Source organism: Asterias rubens, chromosome 10 (genome assembly GCF_902459465.1).
Source record: "Asterias rubens chromosome 10, eAstRub1.3, whole genome shotgun sequence".
Classification (NCBI taxonomy): Eukaryota; Metazoa; Echinodermata; class Asteroidea; order Forcipulatida; family Asteriidae; genus Asterias; species Asterias rubens.
Genome location: NC_047071.1, coordinates 12,090,179 through 12,114,212, shown reverse-complemented (window position 1 = coordinate 12,114,212; position 24,034 = coordinate 12,090,179). Strand labels below are relative to the sequence as shown.

The window sequence follows — 24,034 nt, the reverse complement described above, 5'->3', positions numbered from 1 at the left end:
AGCCCTTACAAGGCCCCAGGAGTGTCTGTCACCCTGCAATAACCCTGCTCACTTCCCCACTGTCCTTCCCCCCCCCCTTCCCCCCTAGGCCCTTATTGCACCGAGTTTTGGTTGCACCAGACATGCCAACCTCTGGGTTCTAAAAACTGTATTCCCAAACCCCAAAACCTGTATTTTGCATCAAAAACCTGTATTTTTGATGAAACATGCGTAACGTAGTTTCAACCCCCTATGAAATTGGAGCGTCAGATAAACTGGTGTGTAGATCCTATTATGCAATGCAGGTTTGCGCTACTAGCGTGCGTGCAATGATGGATGCGAGGGAATATCCGTTGCACTCAATGTGTGGTGAAAGTTGCATAAGGAATACAACAGGAATAGAGTTCACTGGATAATCATTGTCGGCCGTAAGTACTCGGCCGAAAACTTATTTGCGTCAATAAAAAATATTGAACTTGGGTTAAAAAAGGGCCTGGCGGCCAACGGGGAGAAAACTGTATTTTTGCGGTGGCGATGCTCAAAACCCTATTTTTTTTGCATAACCTGCACACCTGTATTTTTTTACAAAAACCCGTACGAAATACGGGGAAAACGTACTAGTTGGCATGTCTGTTGCACGGTTCAAGAATACCCCAGGGTTTGCCGCTTACCCCTACTCAGGGGTGGCTATTCCCCAGGGTATGGAAACTTGCCGGGGTAGATCAGGGGTAAATCGATGCCAGTGTGAAAGGGCCGGCCATTATTCCCAAAGGCTGTCCCCGGGGAATAGAGTAGTGTGAAAAGGGCTTGAGTGTGGCCTCAGCTCTTTGCCATCAATACATTGAGAACCTCATTTTCGTTGTTGCCGTGCACAATGAGCTCTCGTCTGATGTCCTCCGACTTGAAACCAAGCTCCTCAAACCGTTGCCAAAGGTGAAGGAATTCTAGCGCCTGTGTAGAAAAGACAAGAAGAGTTTTCTTAAGGATAAAGACCAGTGGCAGATTGAAGGAGGAGGGGGAGGGGATGGGAAGAGCATACATTTCTAACATTGTATTAAGATTTTACGTGCAGCACTAACCCTAGTTTTGTATAAACATAACTGTGGTGTCAATTTCTGGGACGAGACAAAATTTCAGCTTGTTATGAGAATTTTTGTTGTCCTTTTTTTGTCAAGTCAGGATGTTATTGTGACAATGATACTCTAAAAGAAATTACTCCAGAAGCTCCAATATGTTCTAAAAAATAACACCACACAGAGGCATGGGAAATATTTGTGAATACCATGGAAAGGGGCTAATGAGATAATTGAGATTTCATGAACAATGAATGTTTGGAGTAAACAGCATCATTACTGACTACACAGATAACTCAAAAGAATACACCACACCCAAAACAAAGATAATTTTCTTGGTTAAGGTTACCAAACTGTCCATGCGGTTGACATAGTCAAACTGTGGATGCATTTGACATTTAAAATAAATTAGTTAAAAAGAAGTTGAAACCAAGGATGACTGACGATTTGGACAACTTATGTTTGCCAATGCAGAAAGACACTCTAACAGAAATGACTACACAGCAGCTACACTGTACCTTGTCTCGGTTGTTGTTCTGTAAGCTGAGAGCAATTTCCACTTTGTCTTCAGGGAATCTTTGACTGCATAGATGATCCACTGAACACAGCCATTCTACAACCTGAAAAAAAAAAAAATTACACGCATTTCTAAGATTAAAGCCCTTTTCGAAACCCTGCCTTAGGCTTTTATTTCTGGCTTAGGGACTGTTCGCCTGTTTTAAGTCTCATATCGAAAGTACAAGTTTAATAAGTCGTTTGATAAAGAAGAAAAAAGTGAAAATCACAGAAAATGTTGTCAAGAGAGTGGCTAACTGAGGCGATAATTATTTTATGAATTTGTTTAGTTAAGCTTTCACCATCAATATCTTTTAAGCGTGTAAGTTTAATGTAAATCTGTGGAAGTTTGTGTTTTGTGCGTACAAAAAGTATCCAAACATTTTCAGCGAGATATTCCCGGGCTTAGCATACTGAATGTGCATTTTCCACAGGAACATTGGATATCAAGAGTGAGAAAGAGTCAATCCAACAGAGTCAAACAAAACATTTGGCGATGGCTAGAGGTTTATCAAAAAGTTCCCCTCCACTTACAATTCTGTCGTCGTGTCCAAGCTGCTGAACCGCCCTCGCTGTCCGAGATCGTGGGAATCCCATCGCTGCAATATTGGCTACGAACGCCCGATCCTCTGCACTGAGGTTGTCGAAGATAGGATCTGGTACAGGTGATTGGCCAAAGTCCAAAGCGGTAACATGCGACTGATGCGGGGGCGGTGGGAGTGGGGTGTACCTGTTAAGATTCTGTGAAGGAGAAGGACAAAAAAATGACAAAGCCAAATTTACCCTTTGCGGTGAGTGTTGTCTAATCAAATATTCATTCATAAATACCTCAGACAGTTTATCCATTCTGATTGGTTTATCTATTCTGACAGTTAGCAGTGATTAAAAATGACCTGACCTTCTTAGGTCAAAGAGGATGCTATCAGACAATTGCAAAGTGCACGCAAGTTTCATTACCCAATAGGTTGCATATTTGGTAATCTTGCGTATGATAGCTTGAAACGATTAAAGCGTGCAAAGTTGAAACTTGGTACTAAGCGAACAAACATGCACAGATTTCAACGCAGAGTCCAGGTGAGGCTAAACTGTCGAATTTGTTCTCAACATTAAAAGAGATTTTTGATGCTTCTAAATGGAGAGGTGTTTATGAATGGAAATCAAAGTGTGTTGACTCGGTTTTAAACTAGCTGTTTAAACATGTTGAGGCCTGATTCTTTATAAGTTTACCGAGATGACTTTGTCTCGGTCAATTTATCAAAACCCAGGCCTCAGCGAGTTTAAATAAAATACTTTTAAGCCCTTTTACTTGAAGACATGAAATTTTATCCAAGCATTACCAGTTGTGTACACGGCTAAACATATTAAAACAATGAACCGCTAACATGACTAATGCAAAGTGAATCCCTTTAATGTGTTTTGAGCTGATTGTTGCGTGTATACATATGTACACTGATTGGGAAAACAGCTACAGTACATGCTAGAAGTGAAAGGAGGAAGCATGTACAAGGAAATGTTATTATTGGTATCTCTAAAATAATTCGATCAGAAAATGTCTTACTCCTGACATTGTGTTCCATAGGCCATAGACACAAGTGTTCCATAGGGCCTCAGGCACTTCTGCCACATAGCATCCTACTAATATTCCAGATAATGCCCTAGCCACCACTTTTCCATTAGGCCCAAAGCACCAGTGCTACATATGGCTCTAGGCACCAGTATTCCCTACGGCCCAAAGCACCAGTGTTCCATAGGGCCCAAAGCAACAATGCTCCACTGGGCCCTAGGCACCAGTGCTCCATTGGGCCTGAAGCACCAGTGTTCCATAGGGCCCAAAGCAACAATGCTCCACTGGGCCCTAGGCACCAGTGCTCCATTGGGCCTGAAGCACCAGTGCTGCAAAGGGCCCAAAGCACCAGTGTTCCATATAGCCATAGGCGCCAGAGTTTGATAGGGCCCTAGGCACCAGTGCTGCACAGGGCCCTAGGCACCAGTGCTGCACAGGGCCCTACTATGCACCAGTGCTCTACAGGGCCCTAGGCACCAGTGCTGCATAGGACCCAAAGCACCAGTGCTCCATATATGGCCAAAGGCGCCAGTGCTCCATATATGGCCAAAGGCGCCAGTGATACATTTATGGCCAAAGGCGCCAGTGATACATAGGGCCCTAGGCACTAGTATTCCATAGTGCCCAAGCCACAAACAATGATACAACATTCAAAATATAAATGTGTTAGAGTTGGTACTTATGGTGAGTGCAAATTATCACCAAAACAAATGAGATTCATTAACATGTGTAATGTATTACAAGGAACATAAAAACATGTTCATGTGCACACTACAGGTGACACAGATAATACAAAGAAGTGGGAGCTTTCATGATTATTCTAAGAGACTAACAACAAATAATACAACAGAACAACATGTAGCAGTAGCATGCAAGTTAATATCTGCCTTGATGCCATGCAAGAAGGGGATTGGGGTGGAAGTGAGGGTGATATTATGTAACGCAGCTAACCTCTAAGTCAAGATCTGGGTAAGACGAACAGCTGACTTCCTCTAAAGACACACACTAAGAAGGGAAAGCAATATCAAAGCATTAAATGTGACAACACTGCAACAACGTGTATGACAGCACTGCAAGTAACAACAAAAAAGTAACTCAATAATGTAAATTAGGCCGTGTCTAAATTAATGGCTACAGCTACGGCTAGACTTCTGCCTCATCATGCGTTGAAGTATAGGCTGCCTTCGCAGTACCTTTAGCAACAGTGGTAGCCGTAGCTGTAGCCGCCAGTTCGGATTTGGCCTTACACACAAGTGCGCATTATTGAAAGCTGGCATTTTATGAGAGGAGAGGGTATCTGGCGCATTTTGTTTAAAGAGAAATCTGTGTACTTTTAACACTAACAGTGCCAGTGAAAATGTTTGCTCAAAAGTTTGAAGGCTTGGACATGACTATTATGCCAGAGGATTCTGAACAATGAGGAGGAAAGGTTTTTAGTCAAAACAGTTTGGGGGGATTAAGCTCAAGCATGGAATTTCACGTAGGCCATGGAGGCCTCCTTTGTGCCCTGGTCTTGGCCTTGGTGCAACTTCAAAAGTTTCCCATAGACCTTATTGCAAATACTCGGTACGCGCACAATAGACGTGGAATGAGGTGCATGCTGGTCTAGCTAGCTATTAAATTTGATCACTAGCTAGACCAGCATGCACCCCATTCAACAATTTGCGCTTGCGCAATGGTATTTGTGAAAAGGTCTATGGACTTTAAGATTTTCGAATGGAAGTGCCCTTTCCGCAACGAAAATGGCCTTCCCCTCTCAAAGATGAAAATTCCAGGCCTGTGTACATGTGTAAGTTCACTCTCTTTGCTGTGAAGTTTGTGTTGAATCGTCAGAGCATACGTGTTACAGTGCATGACTCTCTCTTACCTGTGGATAGCCAGGTGGAGGCTCAACAGGACTAACTACTGGTGACGTTCTGCTAGAAGTAAAATCCGGAGCATAATAATTGGGCGGCGGCGATCTCCCTCGTTGAGGCTGGGAAGAGTTAGTTGCAGCCAGACCTCTTGATATCAACCTGTCATTGCTCTCCTGAGGTGACACCTGGCTGTCACTCCGAGATGAGTGGATCGGGGGTAAGGGACTCCGTCCAAAGGGATCTGGGTTTATATTTGGTGTACTTGAGGTGCTAGGGATTTTACTTCCATTAGGCACTTGAGTATTGGGTCCTGTTGAAAGGCCTGTAGGTTTTGAGACTGGCTTTGGCTTATCTGGTTTGTATGAAACTTGTTTATTTGACGTTTGAACAATAACCGATGCAAGTTCTGTCACTTCTGATGACGCAGGCTCGGTTTCCTCTGACAGATCAGGCGAATGAAGTGGCTGTTCTGTCCTTACTCCCCCAGTTCGAACCGGGACGTTGGTATTGGCTAGCACGCTTTTCAATTCCTCCATATCGTTCAGCGTTTCAAGTTCTGTTGACTCAAACGGGTCGGACGCATTGTTTTCAAAATCTGCCAGGTCGTACATACGCTTGCGGTTCACCGGTGCGACGGGGAGCCGACTGCTGCTAGTTGCCAAGGTCTCGGGCGTTAGTATACCACCGCTCCCGAGGCTGGGTATCGGTGGGATGGAGTTGGTTGGGGGTTCAGACGAAGACCCTTTGGCATCAGTCGGTTGCAGGATGCCATTCGGGAGCTGCGCTGGACTCGTTGCCGCTGCCTTCTGCTCTTCAAGGGCCTGTCTTCGGCTGGCCTCCTTGGCTGCATCGGAGACTTTCTTTGCATTTAACCATTGGAGGAAGGTGCTCTCTGTCTCAAGCGAGTACTGATAATTCAAAATTAAAAAAACAGAGGAGATCATTTTTAAACTCTTGAGATTGTTGAGATACTAAAGACAATTTGCATAACGCTCAACGCTGCTGGTACGCTGAGGTCACACACAAGTTTTTATGCACCAAGAACAGCTATCGTCCAACGAGCTGCTTCCTTTTGCCTCAGTAAGGACATTGTTTGAAATTTTGACAACATGAATATGCAAAGGGTATGCAAACAGTGGGGTTCCCGGCTGGGCTGCACAAATCTTTCTGCAATGTCTGTTGCCGGCAAACTTGCTACCATAAAGTTCCCAACAAGAAATGTCTATCAACAAATTGGCTTCTATATACACTGCCCCAAAACTGCCTTTGGTATGCCCACCATGCCTGCTGGGCGCACAAGACTTTCTGCAATGTTTGTTGCCGCAAAACATGCACCTATAAAACGCTCAACAAGAAGAGCAAATCAACAAACTTGCTCCCATACACACTGCCCCAAAACTGCCTTTGGTATGCCCAGCATAAATAAATAATAATAATAATTTGGATATTAAAGGGTTTTGAAACCTTTTGTAGATCAAGATTTTAGCCATGACATGAATCACTACTCACTGTGAATGAAGATGTATGTAATTTAATTTACCTGTAGAGGCTTCCCCTTCTTTAGTCGTCAAGTTTTTAAGAAAAAAAGTGAAAATTACAGAGCTGTTTTCAGGAGAATCCATTGGACGTGCTAAAAAAAAATTCGTCTCCTGAGATAAATTGTTTTATTTATTTCTCAAAAACTACAGCACACCTGTAAATAATATTTTAAGGGAAGCTTTCAACCATCGTTATCTTCAAACCGTTTAAGTTTAATGTCAATCTATAGAATTTTGTGTTTTGTCTCATGCAAAAAGTACCCTTGAAACCCTTTAAACTTGAGGTGTTTAGATATGTTTACCTGTGTTGCATTAAGAGCTGCAGATGGATTGGGCTCCTTATAACCAAGGGGCAATGAAACTTTCTCTGGTGGTTTGAAGCGCTCACCAAGACGGACTTGAATTCCTTGTAGACTTGTCACTGAAAGCATAATATAAAATTTAGTTTCACATTCAGCATATCAATCACAATGTAGCCCAGACCAGGCCTGATACTTCAAGGAGGCAATGAAGGCGATTCATGCCCACTGGTCATAGCCTTGGTGCCCTTGAAATGCTCCAGTAGAAATTTACAATTTCCTCATAGGGTGCTCTTTACAAAGGAGAAAATGCCTTAGTACCGTTGCCCTTCCAAAAATGAAGCATACAGGCCTGGTCTGTCAGACCCTTGCTCAGTTGATTGCAGAACATCAACCTTTAATTGACCCACCGCCTGTACAGCAATTGCTGTGATGCCTAAGCTTGGGCGATATCGATTTATTTTATTCACGATATATCGCCGACAATATATCGCGATATTCGATTAATCGCGATTACTTAAATTTGACATCACCAGTCTTCAAACTCCAAGTGAAAGTTGTACAAGAGACAGTCATAGCATAAGAGAGGTGTTCTAATGACCTATTCTTCTGGTTTTACTCCAAACCTATGGGGTGCAAGATGTCTCAGCTAGGAAATACATCGTGATATTGCGATATTTAATCGATATCGCGATATCGCACGGTATATCACTATTTCGATTAAAACCAAATCGATCCGATATCGAAATCGTTTCCAAATTAATATCGCGATATTCGATAATATCGTGATATCGCCCAAGCTTAGTGATGCCCTATGCTTTTGCTGTGGTGCCCTGTGCAAAGTTCCAGTACAAGTAGACATTTTCTTCATAGGGTTGCCCCTTACTGGAAGAATTGCTGTGCGCCGAGTTTGAATCCCAGAAGATAAGAATCCAAGAATGGCCAAACACTTGTGCCCTTCAGTGAGAAACTTCAGTCATAATTTGCTTCTCTTCACCCAGGAGTATAAAAGGTGACCTGCAAGGGCTGAGATGTTATTGTGTTTGATCACCACCAAGGTGCCTTACAGGCAGCCGAGGTTTTCAAAACCAAAGGCAGGTAAGAATAACATTTAACAATTTAACCGTACACAAATGGCAAAATGTTAGCTCTGGAGACTATCCAGGGAGAAGGTTTTGACATCCCTTTTGTTGACCTTGGATTTTGGTATCTTAATCTCCTCTACAAATGTAATACATTATTTTTAATTGAAGGAGTGATTTTGTCTGGCAATTTTGCATCGCAAAATATTTTGACTGAAAAAGTCAAAAGTCACACTGGATGCTAATTATTGAGTTAGCAAATGATGGTCTTTGAGTACCTTATTATTGAGTTAGCAAATGATGGTCTTTGAGTACCTAATGATAGCATTAACTATGATTGAATCATCTACTGCAACCCCTCCAAATTGTTATACATTTTGCTTTGTGTACTAGCCCCACTGTTGTTGGTGGTCTGGTGACTGTAAACAAATTGAGGAAAATCTTTTAAGATAACTTGTTCCAGGCGTTAAGAAACATTGGCTGTAAGTCAGTCCCAAAATAATTAGCAGATAAAGCTGTATCCAACACGAAGTGTTTCAGCAGTATGAAATTGGGCTTCTGTTTCAATCTTTATGCAATAGACCCCTTGAAAGTACTCACATGTGCCTATCCTGGGTGTCATTTTAGGTGTCAAAATCGTTTACATGCACTAAAGAGAGTTGACACCCAAAATTACATGCGTTGTTCGAAGGCGCGTTCTGTATTGTGTAAGAAATCAACAGCTCCCCCTTGCATAATGCGAAACGCTACAGGTATGCTGAGGTCACGCGCAGGTTTTAGGCACAGAGAACAGCTACTGATCTGCCTCCTTTTTGATAGTGTGACACCATATGCAATGGGTCTATACGGATGGTATGTGTCAAACGTAAGCTGGTAACCTACCTGAGAGGGACCTTCCCAGGGAGGTCTGGTAGTGATATGCCATGGCTCCCTGCAGCAGCTGCTCCTTTCAAACAGTCTAGCAAGCAACCCCTCGTGGCCAATATAGATGCACTACTTTCGCTGAATTCATTCAATTGCTAATGAAGCCCTTCAGCTAATTGTACGTTGAGAAAAGGCATTATGTTCCACCAGCTGAAGTAATCTTTGTTCTGCTGAAAAATAATTTTAAAATAGACAAAGTAAAGAAAAGTAACCAAACACTGCACTTTAATCTGACACTTAATAAGCATAGTATATTGACAAGAAAGCTACGTAACTAGCCCTTTGAAGCCCTTCTGTTAAATGTAAAAACCTATGTAAAAGCCTTAGGCCTACATTTTTTCAACTAAAATATCCCCAAACTGATTGCACAAGCGTAAGAGATTGCAGTCGTAATCCTTGGTGTGTGTCAGGACAGGGCGTCCATGGTCCAGGGTGCTGATTTTAACACACTTTTGCTTTGTCACGCGAAGTTGTGTGCGCTTTCACTTCATTCAGATATGCTTGAATTCGAGACCTCAAAATCAAATTCAAATTTTTTAGTGAGATAAACTTTTTTTCTCAAAAACGGCGTTACTTCAGAGGGAGCCGATTCTCAGTGTTTTATACTGTATCAATCCTTTTACAAATACAAATCAACATCTCTCCATTAATCGCTAACCATAAGATTTTTATGCTAACAATTACCAGAGGCAAAATCCATTGCCTTTAAAAAGTGATGATGATGATGATGATGATGATGAAGAATGTATCAACGAAATTTCAGCTTCTTAAATAATTAGTCTTAAATCAGGTAAAAATAATATAAACATTTTAATTCAATAATTTTATTTATAATTAAATAATATTTTCTAATTTAATTTTAATTATAAACTAAATGAAATGAAAAGAAACATGAAATAATATTTACTCATGAATGAAACACTGCTTTTGTTTTAGTAACAATGGGAGAACAAATGACACAAAATACAGACTAACTAAACAGTTATTCACATCACAATCATGGGATTCTTATACAACAGAGCCATTTCAAAGAGTCAGTGACGTGAGTGAGTGAGTAAGTTTCCTGGTGATGGAGAATAACCCGGCCGGGGGAGTTGACAAGAAAACACACGGCTAGTTCGATACGACTGGCAAATACTATTTGTATTAGTTTTATTTAAACAACCATGGAAATCATGTTCATACATTTGTCATAATTACAAAATCATTATGAAATTGTGAAACCTCTGCTCAGCTTACCTCATAACCTCACATGACACTTCAACACTTTTTAACAAACAACAGAAACGTCATGTCACTCTATCACAGTTCTGTTGCACCGACAGCCATTTTCGTTCAGCAACTGCATCTATTTTTAGACAGTGATGGCATTACTGCCCGACTGGTACCCCGGTAACCTTATTTGATACAGGGGACACCAACGGATAAGCCATTGATCACGATTTACGTATGGTTCCCAGTATCATGCAAACGCTTTATACGGTGCTTTGACGAAGGTAGCCCTGTCCGACTTAACGGCTGCGGCTTGAGAATGCTATTAGCAACGCCCATAGCAATAATTGCAGCCGTAGCCACGACTGAAATGACCTTGTTCCATAAAATAATATATAAAGGCCATTTTCAACAGCTGTGGCTTATTTATTTATTATTTATTGAGCCTCAATTTTGTTACTTTGGTTACGGCATGGAGGAATACGGTGTTCCAAACTCGTCCAAGAATCTTGTCAGAATCTTTTTTGGGTTTTGTTCACAACTGGCTCTCAGCCAGTAAGCAAATGTCTGGGCCAAAAAGCCAGTAGGGATCTGTGGCTGCCAGAGTTTGTAAAATATCAAGACCAATTTAGAGGCTTACTTTTTTTTCACAAATTCAGTTTCAGAGTCAGATTTCATTTTCTGAGTGAGAATACAATATGTCACATGGTTTTTATGATTAACAAATGGAGATCCAGGCTAAATGGACTCCACAGATTTTTCCTAAATCTTGATTCTGAGCATCCGTGTCTAATTTGTAGGCCTAGGGGGGCTACACAAAACACAGTGGTTTTGTTCCGATACAGATTAAAAATGTCATATTGGTAAACATTTGTCTTTGAAAGAACAAAATGAAAACCGAGTCTAAATAAATGTTTTTGATTATCGTCTGTGAAGGGGCATATTTGATACTTCAAAATTAAACACAAAACTATTGCCTAGTAAACACCAAATAAATGAGCCTGCACAATGAACTATTTACAACATAATTTTATTGTATTTCTCTTTGTCCGTTATAAACGTCGTCTTACTTATAACAAACTATTCAAATACTCTAAACAGACGGGTTAAAATAATACTAGAAAGTCGATGTATACCTATTGAACAGAGACTACGTCATAATATACACAAATGAGAAAGAAAAACAAACATTTAACATACAAAGATCAAAATGGAATTTGAAACAAGCTAACGAGCAATATGTTTGATTTTTAATTGCCCTCCTCAATAATCCATACTCAAGTTTGCGCCGACCATTCGATGGGGAGTACAGAGCAAGACGTTGAGTGGCTCATGATAACAAACCCCTTTAAATCGTTGGCCCAACATTTCTGATAAACGCATTTTCCCTATTTTTTACAAGGTCCTGTGCATAATTGTATTGAATGGCAATGAAACTCCCAGAGGGAGTCAAGAGACTCAAAGGCTTTCATTATTACACAAATGGGTCTTTCAATTATGGCTTCCTCTTACAGAAAGATTGGAAGCCAATTTGAGTAACAAACAACCAGGGCTCGATTTCACAAAGAGTTAAGATTGATCGCAACTGTAAACCCATCGCAGTTGCTTATAGCAAAGAGTGATGTCTCAATACAAATCACTAAGGTAATACTGATAATATCTTTAAGATGAATCTTAGTGCTTTCACAAAGCAATAAAATCCATAGTAAGACAAATTGTCAGTATCACCATAGTGATTTACATTGTGACATCACACTTTACTAAGAAACTACGATTGATTTGCAGTTACAATCAATCTTAGCTCTTTGTAAAATCTGCCAAAGTGCCCTTGAGAAAATCTGCACATAATAATATCATGCATAAGAAAGAGGCAGGAACGAGTCTTGCTCTTTACAACATGGATCCAAATTGAGTCACCCACTTTGCATGTCACCTGACCCCAATATGACAAATCTAAACACTTATCACACACACCAAACATTCAACAAATATTTAACTCACACAAACATTCAACAAATATACATCCAATCTTAATGGTTGTCACATTCTCTAGACACGAGAAGTCTGAGCCAGAACAACCATCCACCCAACAAGTACAAAATGTTTCCTCCCAAAGTGTTAGCCAAAACAGCCTAGGCTTTTTTTGTTTTATCCACAAACAATGTTCTAATCTATAAACAGTATATTTTGTTTGTGTGTAATGATTTTGTATATTGCAAGTATAAGGAAATATTCCAACGTGATAGGACCAAATAAGCTGAATTTAATTGAACAAATAATAAATCTATCAAAATCCACCACCAGAATTGGCTCTGGTTTTAGATACTCGGTACAAAAAAGTTGACAATGTTGAGCCCGAGTCACTATGCTGTTGGATTTCGACATTTACAAGGGCAAACAAATTCAAACTTCGTGAGAGCAGCCCTGAAACTCCACAGGCAATTGTTCCAATAGAAAATTACAATCTCCTCACAGAGGTGACCCTTACCGAGGAGAAAACCTTGTGAGAGGAATGGCACCTTGTGCCCCCTCCCATCTCCCCCTTTTTTTAACTACCTTAAAAGGAGAGAAATATGCTTGATTCTGAAGTAGTTTAAGTTGAATTTACGCATGAGGAAAATTATCCTATACGTGTACACAGTCCATTCAATTGGGGCTCCACGACCAAGTGGAGATGAAAGTGGTCGATTCAAATCGAACAGTAAATCATCCATTCTTAAATATCCTGGCCAGCATCCCTTTCTCTTCAAGTCCTACTTATTCCAATGTATGTAAAATTAAGTAAAATGTTTTTGTGCGAGAAGGCAAAAGCGCTTCTTTCAAATACTTCAAACAGCTTAAAAACATTTCTACAATACATTTTCAAGGCCTTAAAAAAACCCAATAACAAAATGGTTTGTTAATTTAGACAGACTGTTCCCAGGACAGGAATCAATTTGAGATTATGGTGCTTTGCATCCAAATACAATACCTTGCCAACAGTCTGTGTTTTTTTTTACAATTAAAACAATTATAATTTAATTAAGTGTAGTTCTATGTATAAAGATACATATAGGGATAGATGCTCTTCATTAAAACCCAGCATTGTATACATACATGTAAATAAAAGCCAGGAGGGATAAAGGTGACATCATCAAAAATAATGTTTTCTCAGTCAGCATTCTTAACCCCATTTAGCGAATGAAGCAACAAATCAAAGTAACATTTTCAGAAAAATGAGGAGAGCTGTGATGTGCTCTTTGCAATCCTCAGAACCAATATTTACACATTAGTCTTAAAAGTGATTTTTCAGGCTGGACCAACTCGTTCCCAAGGTGAAGCCAAGGGAACTAGTTTGTCGACTTCCATCACTGAGGGGAGTTACTAGTTACTGACTGTTATTAGTTACTCTCCTATCAAGACTTTATTAGAGACAATTTAGGGATATAAGACTACCGGTACTACAACAGTATCCTTATAATCTTAGTCACACATAGTTCTGAAAAATGTTAACACCTAATCTATTACAAAAGTCTATATAATATAATAAGGGTACTTTTAGGGTTTGTTGTAAAAAAAAATATGAACAACCAAACCCTAGCATTATATTATGTTTCTGGAAATAGATAGTTTTTTTCTATACACATACCTTTCATCAGAATAAAATGGCCCCTTCCATTTTTATGTATGATAAAAACAGAAACACTTTTATCCTGGCCGCAAAGGACTAGGTTTGCAAAATGCACTTTCATTCAGTGCTTGGCTTCGTGTGGAAAAAAAACCAAAGCATCACACATCCTAATATTACAATTAAAGGTAAAGTTATTCATATCTAGTAGATTTGAACAAGTACGCCCTCTGACTAACCTTAAAAGTCTCTACCAAGAAGGGAGGTCACAGGTTTATAAACAGAGAATCAAGAATTTATTGCATGCCCTTTGCATACTTTGTGGATTTGGACAACAGAAATAAGAAGGAAGTGTTCAGAGACACTTACAAATGGCAGTATTTCAGACGTGAACTATTTCGCAGGACAAGTCTTCAAAAGATTGAAAATAGTTTTGCTACACTAGCAACCATGTAGCATACTTTTAGTGATACACATTACAGGGAAAGCTCAATTAAAGGAAGAGGCTCAAATGAAACATCCTTTCAGTGTGGCAACTCACACCTGTTATCTCTATGTAATCCCCTTTCAAACAATGGACATCGTTGGATCATGCTCAAACCAATATGGCTGCTGACTGCCCCTCATCTATTAACTACTCGTCCATTAAGTTTAATTACCCAAGTATTTCAATGTAACCACACATAAGTGGGGAAAAGGATCTGGGCACATTTTAACACAGTCTGTAAGCGCAAAAACTTGCTAAGCACAGAATAGTACCGCTTAGCAGAAACAGGTTATCAGCTAACATTACATTAAGTTTGCATTGTTGTAGCTGGTGCCCCACTCAATTTTTGCTAAGCAAAGAAAGTTGTCAAGCAGTATTTTCTGCTCAACAGCTTTATGAATTTGGGCACTGGTGAAAAGGATTATCACTCCCCATGTTTTTTTTGTGGCTAAAACTTAGGAATTTTATAATGGAGCATTCCCGTAATGCAGAATTGTTAGAACTATTCCGAGAACGGAGGAAACATTGGGATATCGTTGAACTCCTCCACCTGGGTGCCGTACGCCTGCGCTGTCTGCTGCCCTTCCAGCATACGGTAGATGTCATGGAACTCCTCCTGAGGTGGTGGTTGCTGGGTCTCTGGTTGGCTGCTGCCGGCCACTGTGGACTGCTGCCACTGCTGCCACATGGCGGGGTCTCTACGCCCAACGGCTTGCTGGTGCTGGGGATCTGGCCGGCCACTGAATGACATCTGAGAGGTGGGGGCACCTTGGGGGTAACACAACATGAGCAGATTTAAACCCATGGTCGATACTAACAATTTTCACGGAGGCAACAAAGGCGCTTGCCTCCATGTCCTTGAAATTATCCAATAGAAATTTCCTCATAGGGGTGCCCTTTACCTTGGAGAAAATGCCTTAGTGCTCTTGCCTTTTCCAAAATGAAGCATACAGGCCTGCAGCAATGTAGCGTAGCTTTTGTTCTGTAGGATTTCTTGGGCTAGATAGCTCAGTTGGTATAGCGCTGGCATTTTAATCCGGAGGTTGCAGGTTCAAATCCCGCTCTGGTCAATTTGTCTTTGTTTTGTTCAACCAGAAAATCATTTAAAATTTACCAGTTAGTTTCAAAAATTATCAAAAAAATAATAGCGATTTTCACTGATACATATTCTTATATCACTCGTACCTTGAACAGTTTTTTCCTGTTGGTAGGGGTAACCCGTGTTACGCCCACTCGACGTCTGCAACTGGGTGTACGTGGGTGCCGGGGATGAAGTCACATTACTTGGTGCCTGACCAAAGGATGCAGATTGGCTGGTAGTCGGGGCATTCAATCTGTCGGAGCGCTGTGCAGTCTGCAGGAATTAGAACAAAAAAGGGTTACCATAATTTGTGCTTTACAAAGTTTGTTTCACAATAAAAATTCTTAATGAATTTTGTTTTCAATTTTTCTGTAGTCATCTGGCCAAGAGTTGTAGCTGAAGGTTTCAAACCAGGGTCACATTTAAGGAGACATGTAGTGATTGTATTGGGGCCTGCCTAGAGCACCGAATTTCAAGCTTTGGTGTTTCTGATCAGCAGAGTGTGGGTGCGAGTCCTATTCGTGACACTTGTGTCCTTAAGCAAGACACTTAACCATGATGCTTTGCCCTTCGGATGGGACGTAAAGCCATTAGTCCTGTGAGTAAAAGAACCCAGTGGACTTATCAAAAAAGAGAAGTGTTCCTGGCTGGATTGGCTGCATATTACGCCACAGCCCCTTGTTAACCATTACATGGTGCTATGTAAAAGGAGTAGGTCTCAGAATTCAAACATAGTCCCACATACCTTGCAAGACAATACAGAATGTCTTATCATGAAATGTATATCAAACCTTGAAAAAATGATTTTTCATCTCAATACAAAAAAATGAAATTATCCCGAAGCTCACCTCCACCTGTGAGGAGTACTGCGAAGCTGTCCAAGACGCTGGTGTCTGACTGTAACTCTTATTGGGGTCCTCCATCACCCCAAGCCCCTTAGCTGCACTCGCCGTCTCCTCCTGCCTAGAGTATGACTGGGGCGCCCTCACCTGCGGATACGACCCACTGTTGAAACCAGGAGCATGAGATCGTGTCTGCTTGTCACTTCCACCAGCCATGACGCCCCCTTGAGGGGGCGACATCACTCCGGCGTACACCCCACTCTCGGTCTGAAAACGACCGACGGGTTCCGACTTGCACTCCTGCGCGTTGTTCTTCTCGGACCCCTGGTGCCTGGTGTCAGCCAGGGTCTCTGTGGTGTTGCCCCTGGGGTAGGCACCGTAGGGGGTGAGGGAAGGGACTGGTTCTCCAGGGCCCTTTACTTTGGCTCCGAGGCTGGTGGACTCAAGTTCCTGACTAGCATGGGGCTGCTGGATATTTCTGAAGAAAAAAAAAATAATAACATCAAGGTTTGACAACTATACAACCAGAGCTTACAACATTGATTAACATGAAGTGTCACATCAATTTTTAAATCATATATTCTTGCATCAGAGATAAAGAACAAAATCAAGTTAACAATTTTAATAATTTGGTCGGTGCATCTTTGGCTGACCAAAGATGTGCGGGTGGAGAACATCAAGGAATGGTTGGGTTGTAAAATCACCAAACTTAAGGCAGTAGCACTGGAGAGATGGGCTGTGGTGGGAGCGGTATCAGTGATTTAGGAGACCACGGGCAAATACCTAAGTCTACTAGAATTAGAAGCACTTCTTTACCCCTTAACAAACAAGGGGCTAATTTGCACAGATGAGATTCAACGAAAGTGAAAATTCCTTAAAATGGCTTGCTTATTGTACATAATGAACCTTCACGATGTTTACAATGCACTGGGTTTACAAGTGACTCCGTGCATCACAAGAAATACAAAGCTACAGGTTTGGACACATTGTGGACTTACTTTACGGCTGAGTTTGTGCAAATGATGTACTCCACTTCATCTGTGTATGGATTCTGGAAGCTGAAGCAGCTCGTTCGTAGCCACACCCATTCTCTATTCTTAGCTTGGAAGCGATACATCAACGATAGCACCTGACCTTTCAACTTAACGGCTAGTACAAGAAAAACAAACACATATTAGACTCAAATAGAGAACAGTATCTTAGGATTACTATGACAGGCCTGAGGGTTCGATTTCACAAAGCTATTAGACTCATCTTTGTGAAGTTTTTCAAAATTGTTGCACTCGTTTGTGGAATTTGTGACCACTGCATAGGCAAACATCCTCTTTGGAATGAACTTCCGATCAGTCTTTGTGAAGCGCCGTCTTTGTCTGTAGTCAAGCGGAAATTGAAAACTCATTTGTTTCCGTGATTCACTGTTCTTTTGTTCCTCTTCTTTGTTAAGCGCTCCGTTCTTCGTGGGGCGCTATAGAAATGCTTGTGTATTATTATTATTATTATTATTATTATTATTATTAATTTTGATGGGATATCATGTGTGGGTAAGTGCGCCCTCTCGAGAATACCTTTGTCCAATCAATGATCAAAATGCGAGCATTGGAACTTATTATCAGGCCTTTTCTTGCTCTCTGTACTTTTGATCATCATTTCCGATGTATAAATTTGTAACTTTATCGTAAGTACCTTGGTGGATATTTTGTGCTTTATAATTTGTCTATTATTATTAATATAAACATGAAGGGTGTACCTTGTTCAAAACTGTCTTTGAGATGCCCCTGATCTTCAGGATGGTAGTAGTCGTAGCTGGACTTCCCCAGTAGCTCCTGGGGCTGGTAACCCAAAACACCAGTCACTCTAGAAACAAATCCAAATCAAACTTAGGCTTAATTATATCACATAACAATGTAACTGAAAATCAACGTCGATTGGCTCCCAAAAGTAACAGCTTTGCAAGCATGCTTGATAAAAACTTTCAAAGCACTTGATGAAGGGCGCTAATTCTGCCTGTGTCAAAATGTAAATGATTGATGCGCGTCTCCTGTGCTATTTTGGGGGTCAAAACACACACATTGGTGCGTAAACACGTGTACCATCCTTTTGTGCACATTTTAACCCCCAAAATGGCGAACAGAAGACCCGCATGTATGCGCGCTGCGTATTGTGCAATGGTTCTATAGTTAAACATGTCACAAGATCCAAAAATGGGAGGGGACCAATGGCAGACTTTGGAACGCTAGGTGCCAGCAGACTTACCAGGTAAAATTCCATTGTTTACGTGGTTCTGAGCATGCGCACATTACCGAGAACAATGATTTCACCTGGTAAGTCTGCTGCCACCTAGTGTCCTCAAAAGTCTCCCATTGCTCTATCACTTGATGCCTCTATTGATAAATAGATAAATCTCTAACACAGAATTTATCAACCACATGCACAGGACCTTTTTTTATTTCAGCAACTGACCTTTGATCGACGAAGGAGAATTTCCCATCGGGGTTGTGTCTGGAGATGAACTCATTAGGTGTTCCTGCTCCACCGATATCGGAGCAGTTTGGCGTGCTGGTGGACTGCAGGCGGCCGATGGCAACAAGGCAGTAGTGGTTGGTGCCGTGGCTCTCCGAATCAGCTTCAGGCTGGTCCATGACGGTAGCAGCTGTGCAAGGAAGAGGAGAGGGGGGACGGTGAAGGAATGGTACATCTTGGGTTTTGTGTAAAGGGGATCACAACAGGGCCCAATTTCATTGAGCTGCTTAAAGGCACTGGACTTTATTAGTAAATACTCAAAATAAATGTTAGCATCTAAATTTACTTGGTAATGAGCAATGGAGAGCTGTTGATAGTACAAAACATTGTGAGAAACGGCTCCCTCTGAAGTAATGTAGTTTTTGAGGTAATTTCTCACTCAAATAATAAAAAGCTTATTATTCATCTGAAATCACACAAAAATTGTGAAACAAGGGTGTTTTTTCCTTTCATTTCTCTCTTGCAACTTCGATGACCAATTGAGCAAAAAATTTCACCGCTCTGTTATATTATGCAAATGTTGGGATACACCAAGTGAGAATACTGGACAATGACCAAACGTGTCCAAGGACTTCAAATATTTTCTTCTTGTAGCCATATTTACCAAGAATGTTTTTTTAGCCTTGTTTTGGGAGGAACTTAAAAAAGAATTAGGGACAACAAAAATAACAAACGAGTACCTGCTGGTGGGGGCCAGTTCTTAATGTACCCCGTGCAGTGCACCACAGCGTACTGTTCTCCGTCCTTGGTCGACCCAATACTGTTACGGTTGCGGGCGTGGCAGTACCGCCCCATAGTCATGGGATCAATCTGGGCGTTGCCGTACTTCATGCGGCAGATGAAGCCGCGCCTAGAGCCCATGCAGAACCTCATAGAGGCTGAAACAAAAGAAAAAATCAATCATTAATTTTTAAAAAATTGACAATTACTTCTCAGCGAAGCATCAGAGTTTGTATGTTACACACCCGAGTAAAGAGTAGTTTATTTTGGCAACTTGCACCAGAAATGTCTGCTTGTTCAAATGATAGCATTGATTTGATTTTGCCTAGTTTAAGAAGGTGCTTAAACAAAGTAATGAGTATAAATGAAAAGTGTCTACTAAGTTCTGTAAAGAATACGATACAAACTTGGGAATCGGGAAAGGCTCTGCTAAAAGGTTGAAACGTTTTTTTACCATTTATTATCTTTTTTTTAGCATTGTAATGCACATCAGAACATGACAGTAATTTTTTTTATATGAAAATGGTTTTTGTTTTGCCAGAGCATTTGAAGAAAAAAAACAACACAAAATGACCATGGTGCGATCATGCATGTTATCAATTAAACAGATGACACTTTACTGGCCCTTCCACTCAAAACAAAATAAACGCTTTCTGGACTTACACTGATGGCCTTCTTTCTTGACTGTTCCAGCTGTTGACAGAGAATACATATTTATAAAATGCTATCACAGATATAAAACTGGTAAAATTTATAATTGTATTGGGTTCTTTTGTGTGCTTTGCGTTCCATCTGACGAATGAAGCAACAACGGTTAAGTGTTTTGCTTGAGGACACAAGTGTCAGGACTGGGATGCAACCCAACTTTCTGCTGATCAGAAACACCAGGGGCAAATTTCGTATTGCTGCTTAACAGTAAGCAAATTTTCGTGCTAATTTGGTGGAAAGACTGGCTAAAGTGTAAGCGTATTGGATTCACATTATGTCATTCATTTCTATACAGTAAGCACCGGTATGTTAGCACACCTTTTTAAAATTAGCATTTAGCAGCACTATGAAATAGAAATCGAACATTCAGCATAAAATCAACCGCAGAGCAGCTCTATAAAATTGGGCCCACAGCTTGAGTCTGGTGCTCGGCCATGACATGCCACGAACACGTTAGGTCATGATTTCTACATGGACAATTGTCAATCTTTCAATCTTCAAAAGGCAGCTCAAAACTCACCTCTTTAAACGGGCATTTTAAATCCTGGACTTTTGACTTTGACTTTGCGAACCGGTGGGGCAAGAGATTCTGTCCCCCCGGAGATTCAGGTCCCCCATATTGAGATCTGTAGACAAACTTCTTCTGATAGTGCCCTCTTTTGAATCATCCTCCTATAGGCCCAAGTTAATTTAAATGATTCCGGTACTTTTTCAAAATGTCCACAGATTTACATTAAACTGACCGCGTTTCAAGATAATGATAGGAAAAAGCTTCCCTGAAAATATTACTTAGTGCTGTAGTTTTCAGAAATGAGTTATAAAAAAAAATAAGTAATTTTTATTTTAATTTTAGCATGTATTCCCTGGGACACTGGGACCCTTGAATGGAACTTTTTGTCAGATACTGTGTGCTTCATAAGTGCTGTTTATTATTACAATTTATTAATGACTCACTTTTCAAATCCAGGATTCTGCCGCTGGTCGGTGACTCTGACGTTGATAGCTGCTCCCGTACCTTATCAGCATCATCAGGGTGGATGAGATCAAAGACCGAGGCACCAACCCAGTCAGTCTAGAACACAAACGTTTTTAAGAATCTTTTACAGAGGCTGTGAACATGGTGAAGCAGAAATACTGTTTATATCACATGTATCCTGCTCTAACAAGAGTCTCCAAAGGCACTATATAAATTTCTAATGTTCAATAGAAATTAAGTCCATTCTTGCTGATTCCGACCATCCACTACATGCCAAATTCCAAACCAAGTTGATTTAATTAAGCACGCAAAACTTAACAACATTAGGGTTCAAAATGTTCCAAAGTTGTGAAAAATCCTGGAAAAAACCCTGAAGCAAAACCCACAGTATTGCTTACCTGTGTCTGGTTCAACACAGGAAGAATAGAATCTGATGTGTAGATAACTCGACCACTGTCACATGATACAACGTAGAGAAAACCATCGGCTGCCTGTAAGTAATGATGACAAAACAATATGTTTACCTCGGTATAAACTGTGAAGTTTGATTGGTCGAGAACCAATCACGTGCCGTGCAACAAATACGCATGTTACATGGCTCGACGGGCCGGGTAACATGAAAAGTGATGTACACCGGTGTACATCACCTTGATCGTTCCCGGCGTTGGTCGATTTCCAGCGCTGTGTACGTAACAACCGCGGGTTAGAGGGAATTGTTTCTCGTTTGTCTGCTTATTAAACAATGAATAGTCCGGCGTAATAATGTTTGAAGATGACAACAGAACTTCGAGAAGAGGAATAACAATTATACAAAGGTATAACAAAACAATTGTTGCACGCTGTGACTGGGGTCCATGGGTTTTTGTACACCCTCGAGGGGAAATGGCACCCTCGGATTCGCCTCGGGTGCCATTTTCCCCCTCGGGTGTACAAAACGCCATGGACCCCGTCATAGCATGCAACAATTGTATAGTGTTAAAGGGTAGCTATACCTTTGGTAGTCACTCTTAACAATTAATGTCACTGTTTTGTAAACAAGGTTACGTGGCATTTTGATGTCCAGGGCCCAATTTCATATAGCTGCTAAGCACAAAAAAAATTTGCTTAGCATGAAATTTCTTCCTTGATAAAAACAGTATTACCAACCAAATTTCCACAACAGCTGAATACCAGTAACAAGCAATACGCAACAAATGGAAATCTGGTAGGTAATGTAATTCTGTTTTTATCAAGGAAGAAATTTCATGGTAAGCAAATTTTTGTGCTTAGCAGCTCTATGAAATTGGGCCCAGGTGTTTTGGTCTCTAGCCAGCCAGACCACCTACATGTAGGCTTGTCCAGATGTAAGGCCTTGCGCCCCTCAGCTGGCCACATAAAGTACATTTTGTCCTCCAGCATGTGATCATAAGCAATGACACGTCTTCTTTAAAGGCAGTGGATACTATTGGTAATTACTCAAAATAATTATTAGCATAAAACCTTACTTGGTAACGAGTAATGGAGAGCTGTTGATAGTATAAAACATTGTGAGAAACAGCTCCCTCTGAAGTGACGTAGTTTTCGAGAAAGAAGTTATTTTCCGCGAATTTGATTTCGAGACCTCAGAAAAAGATTTTGAGGTCTTGAAATCAAGCATCTGAAAGCACACAATTTCGTGTGACAAGTGTGTTTTTTCTTTCATAGTCTCACATTTTCGCGACCAATTGAGCTCAAATTTGCACAGGTTTGTTATTTGATGCATATGTTGAGATACACCAAGTGAGAAGACTGGTCTTTAACAACTACCAATAGTTTCCAGTGTCTTTAACAACCAACTACGTTGTACATGTACATGTACATGTAGGTCATAACATAACTGGTACATGTTTGTAGCTAGAAGACAAAGACATTAAGTATTTTAATTGCCCTGCAGAATTTCAATTTCATATAATGACTTGTGAATGTATGATTTGAGGCATCGCATGGTGAGGTATCAACAAACTTGTGAATGGCCCCAAAACGCACACAAACTTTCACAGTAATTCCCCGTGTAAAATTTCCCCCTTATAATGACTTGTGAATGTATGATTTGAGGCATTGCATGGTGAGGTATCAAAAAACTTGTGAACAGCCCAAAAATACACTAAAACTTTCACAGTCGATTTTTATGTAACATCTGTGTGTGGTTCACACTTAAAGATTTATTCAGCATTGACCAACTGGGTTGCAACCACTGACAGCCTTACCTCCAATATGAGATGCTTCAACTCCTGATCTGTTAGGAAGGATGGTTTGTAGGTACCGGCTGTACTTGTGTTTCCAGTACCTGAAAGAACAATGAACAAGAAATGCCATCAGAAAAGAAGGTAGCATTATTAGATGTTAAATTCGCATCGCGGATAAAGAATATTAATTTTAGTTTTAACCCATACACCGATGTGTGTTAGCAGAGTATATTCAGTACTTCCCCGAATCCTGTGAACAAATATCACTGGCATATTACTCGGGTGGGATTCGAACCCAGGACCCTTGCAATTCTAGAGCAGTGTCTTACTAACTAGACGACCGAGATTGCGTTTGCAGAGCTGCCAACTCTCCTTGATGCTGCAGAAAGTTAGAGTCCAGTAGCTAGAGGCAGTAGCTAGAGGCAGTTCGAATCCTATGTTTTGGCAGCGGGTACTTAAAGGCAGTGGACACTATTGGCAATTGTCAAAGACTAGCCTTCACACTTGGTGTATCTCAACATATGCATAAAATAACAAACCTGTAAAAATTTGAGCTCAATCGGTCATCAAAGTTGCGAGATAATAATGAAAGAAAAATAACCTTTGTCACACGAAGTTGTGTGCGTTTAGATGGTTGATTTCGAGACATCAAGTTCTAAATCTGAGTCTTGAAATCAAATTCGTGAAAAATTACTTCTTTCTTGAAAACTATGGCACTTCAGAGGGAGCCGTTTCTCACAATGTTTTATACCATCAACCTCTCCCCATTACTCGTTACCAAGATAAGGTTTTATGCCAATAATTATT

At 40.7% G+C, this 24,034-nt stretch overlaps 2 protein-coding genes and 1 non-coding gene across 6 annotated transcripts in view; 1 reads left to right on the top strand and 2 right to left on the bottom strand.

Moving 5' to 3' along the window:
- Window positions 1–71: 71 nt before the first annotated feature.
- On the bottom strand, window positions 72–10,198 carry LOC117295801 (ubiquitin-associated protein 1-like). 3 transcript variants are annotated; one of them, XM_033778561.1, is made up of 8 exons: window positions 10,110–10,198; window positions 8,829–9,040; window positions 6,868–6,986; window positions 5,039–5,935; window positions 4,123–4,176; window positions 2,142–2,348; window positions 1,571–1,672; window positions 72–930 (listed from the first exon to the last, which is right to left on the bottom strand). In XM_033778561.1, the coding sequence occupies exons 2-8, from the start codon at window positions 8,869–8,871 to the stop codon at window positions 799–801; spliced, it is 1,554 nt and encodes a 517-aa protein (XP_033634452.1). In that variant the 5' UTR covers window positions 8,872–9,040; window positions 10,110–10,198; the 3' UTR covers window positions 72–798. The 3 variants fall into 3 exon arrangements, with proteins under 3 accessions (XP_033634452.1, XP_033634453.1, XP_033634454.1); XM_033778562.1 differs by having other exon boundaries at window positions 8,829–9,037; XM_033778563.1 differs by lacking the exon at window positions 4,123–4,176.
- Window positions 10,199–14,508: 4,310 nt separating this feature from the next.
- Window positions 14,509–24,034, bottom strand: part of LOC117295395 (aryl hydrocarbon receptor nuclear translocator-like) — a 28,169-nt gene continuing 18,643 nt past the window's right edge. For both annotated transcript variants that reach the window (XM_033778030.1, XM_033778031.1), the window contains 11 exons: window positions 23,249–23,328; window positions 21,422–21,514; window positions 21,002–21,119; window positions 20,003–20,032; window positions 19,300–19,497; window positions 18,560–18,749; window positions 17,847–17,953; window positions 17,098–17,248; window positions 16,106–16,577; window positions 15,362–15,530; window positions 14,509–14,944 (listed from right to left, as the gene is read on the bottom strand). In XM_033778030.1, coding sequence (XP_033633921.1) covers window positions 14,679–14,944; window positions 15,362–15,530; window positions 16,106–16,577; window positions 17,098–17,248; window positions 17,847–17,953; window positions 18,560–18,749; window positions 19,300–19,497; window positions 20,003–20,032; window positions 21,002–21,119; window positions 21,422–21,514; window positions 23,249–23,328 — 1,874 coding nt within the window. In that variant the 3' untranslated portion in view covers window positions 14,509–14,678. The remainder of the gene's footprint in view (window positions 14,945–15,361; window positions 15,531–16,105; window positions 16,578–17,097; window positions 17,249–17,846; window positions 17,954–18,559; window positions 18,750–19,299; window positions 19,498–20,002; window positions 20,033–21,001; window positions 21,120–21,421; window positions 21,515–23,248; window positions 23,329–24,034) is intronic.
- On the top strand, window positions 15,174–15,246 carry Trnak-uuu. The gene has a single exon. It is a non-coding gene; the product is annotated as a tRNA-Lys (tRNA).

Excerpts from the sequence above, each read along its gene's own strand:
- LOC117295801 (XM_033778561.1), bottom strand. The coding sequence starts at position 8,871 with ATGGCATATCACTACCAGACCTCCCTGGGAAGGTCCCTCTCAG. Across the intron at positions 5,936-6,867 it reads CAGCTCTTAATGCAACACAG|TACTCGCTTGAGACAGAGAG; the intron begins GTAAACATATCT and ends TTGAATTATCAG. Across the intron at positions 4,177-5,038 it reads CTCCACCTGGCTATCCACAG|TGTGTGTCTTTAGAGGAAGT; the intron begins GTAAGAGAGAGT and ends TTCCCTTCTTAG.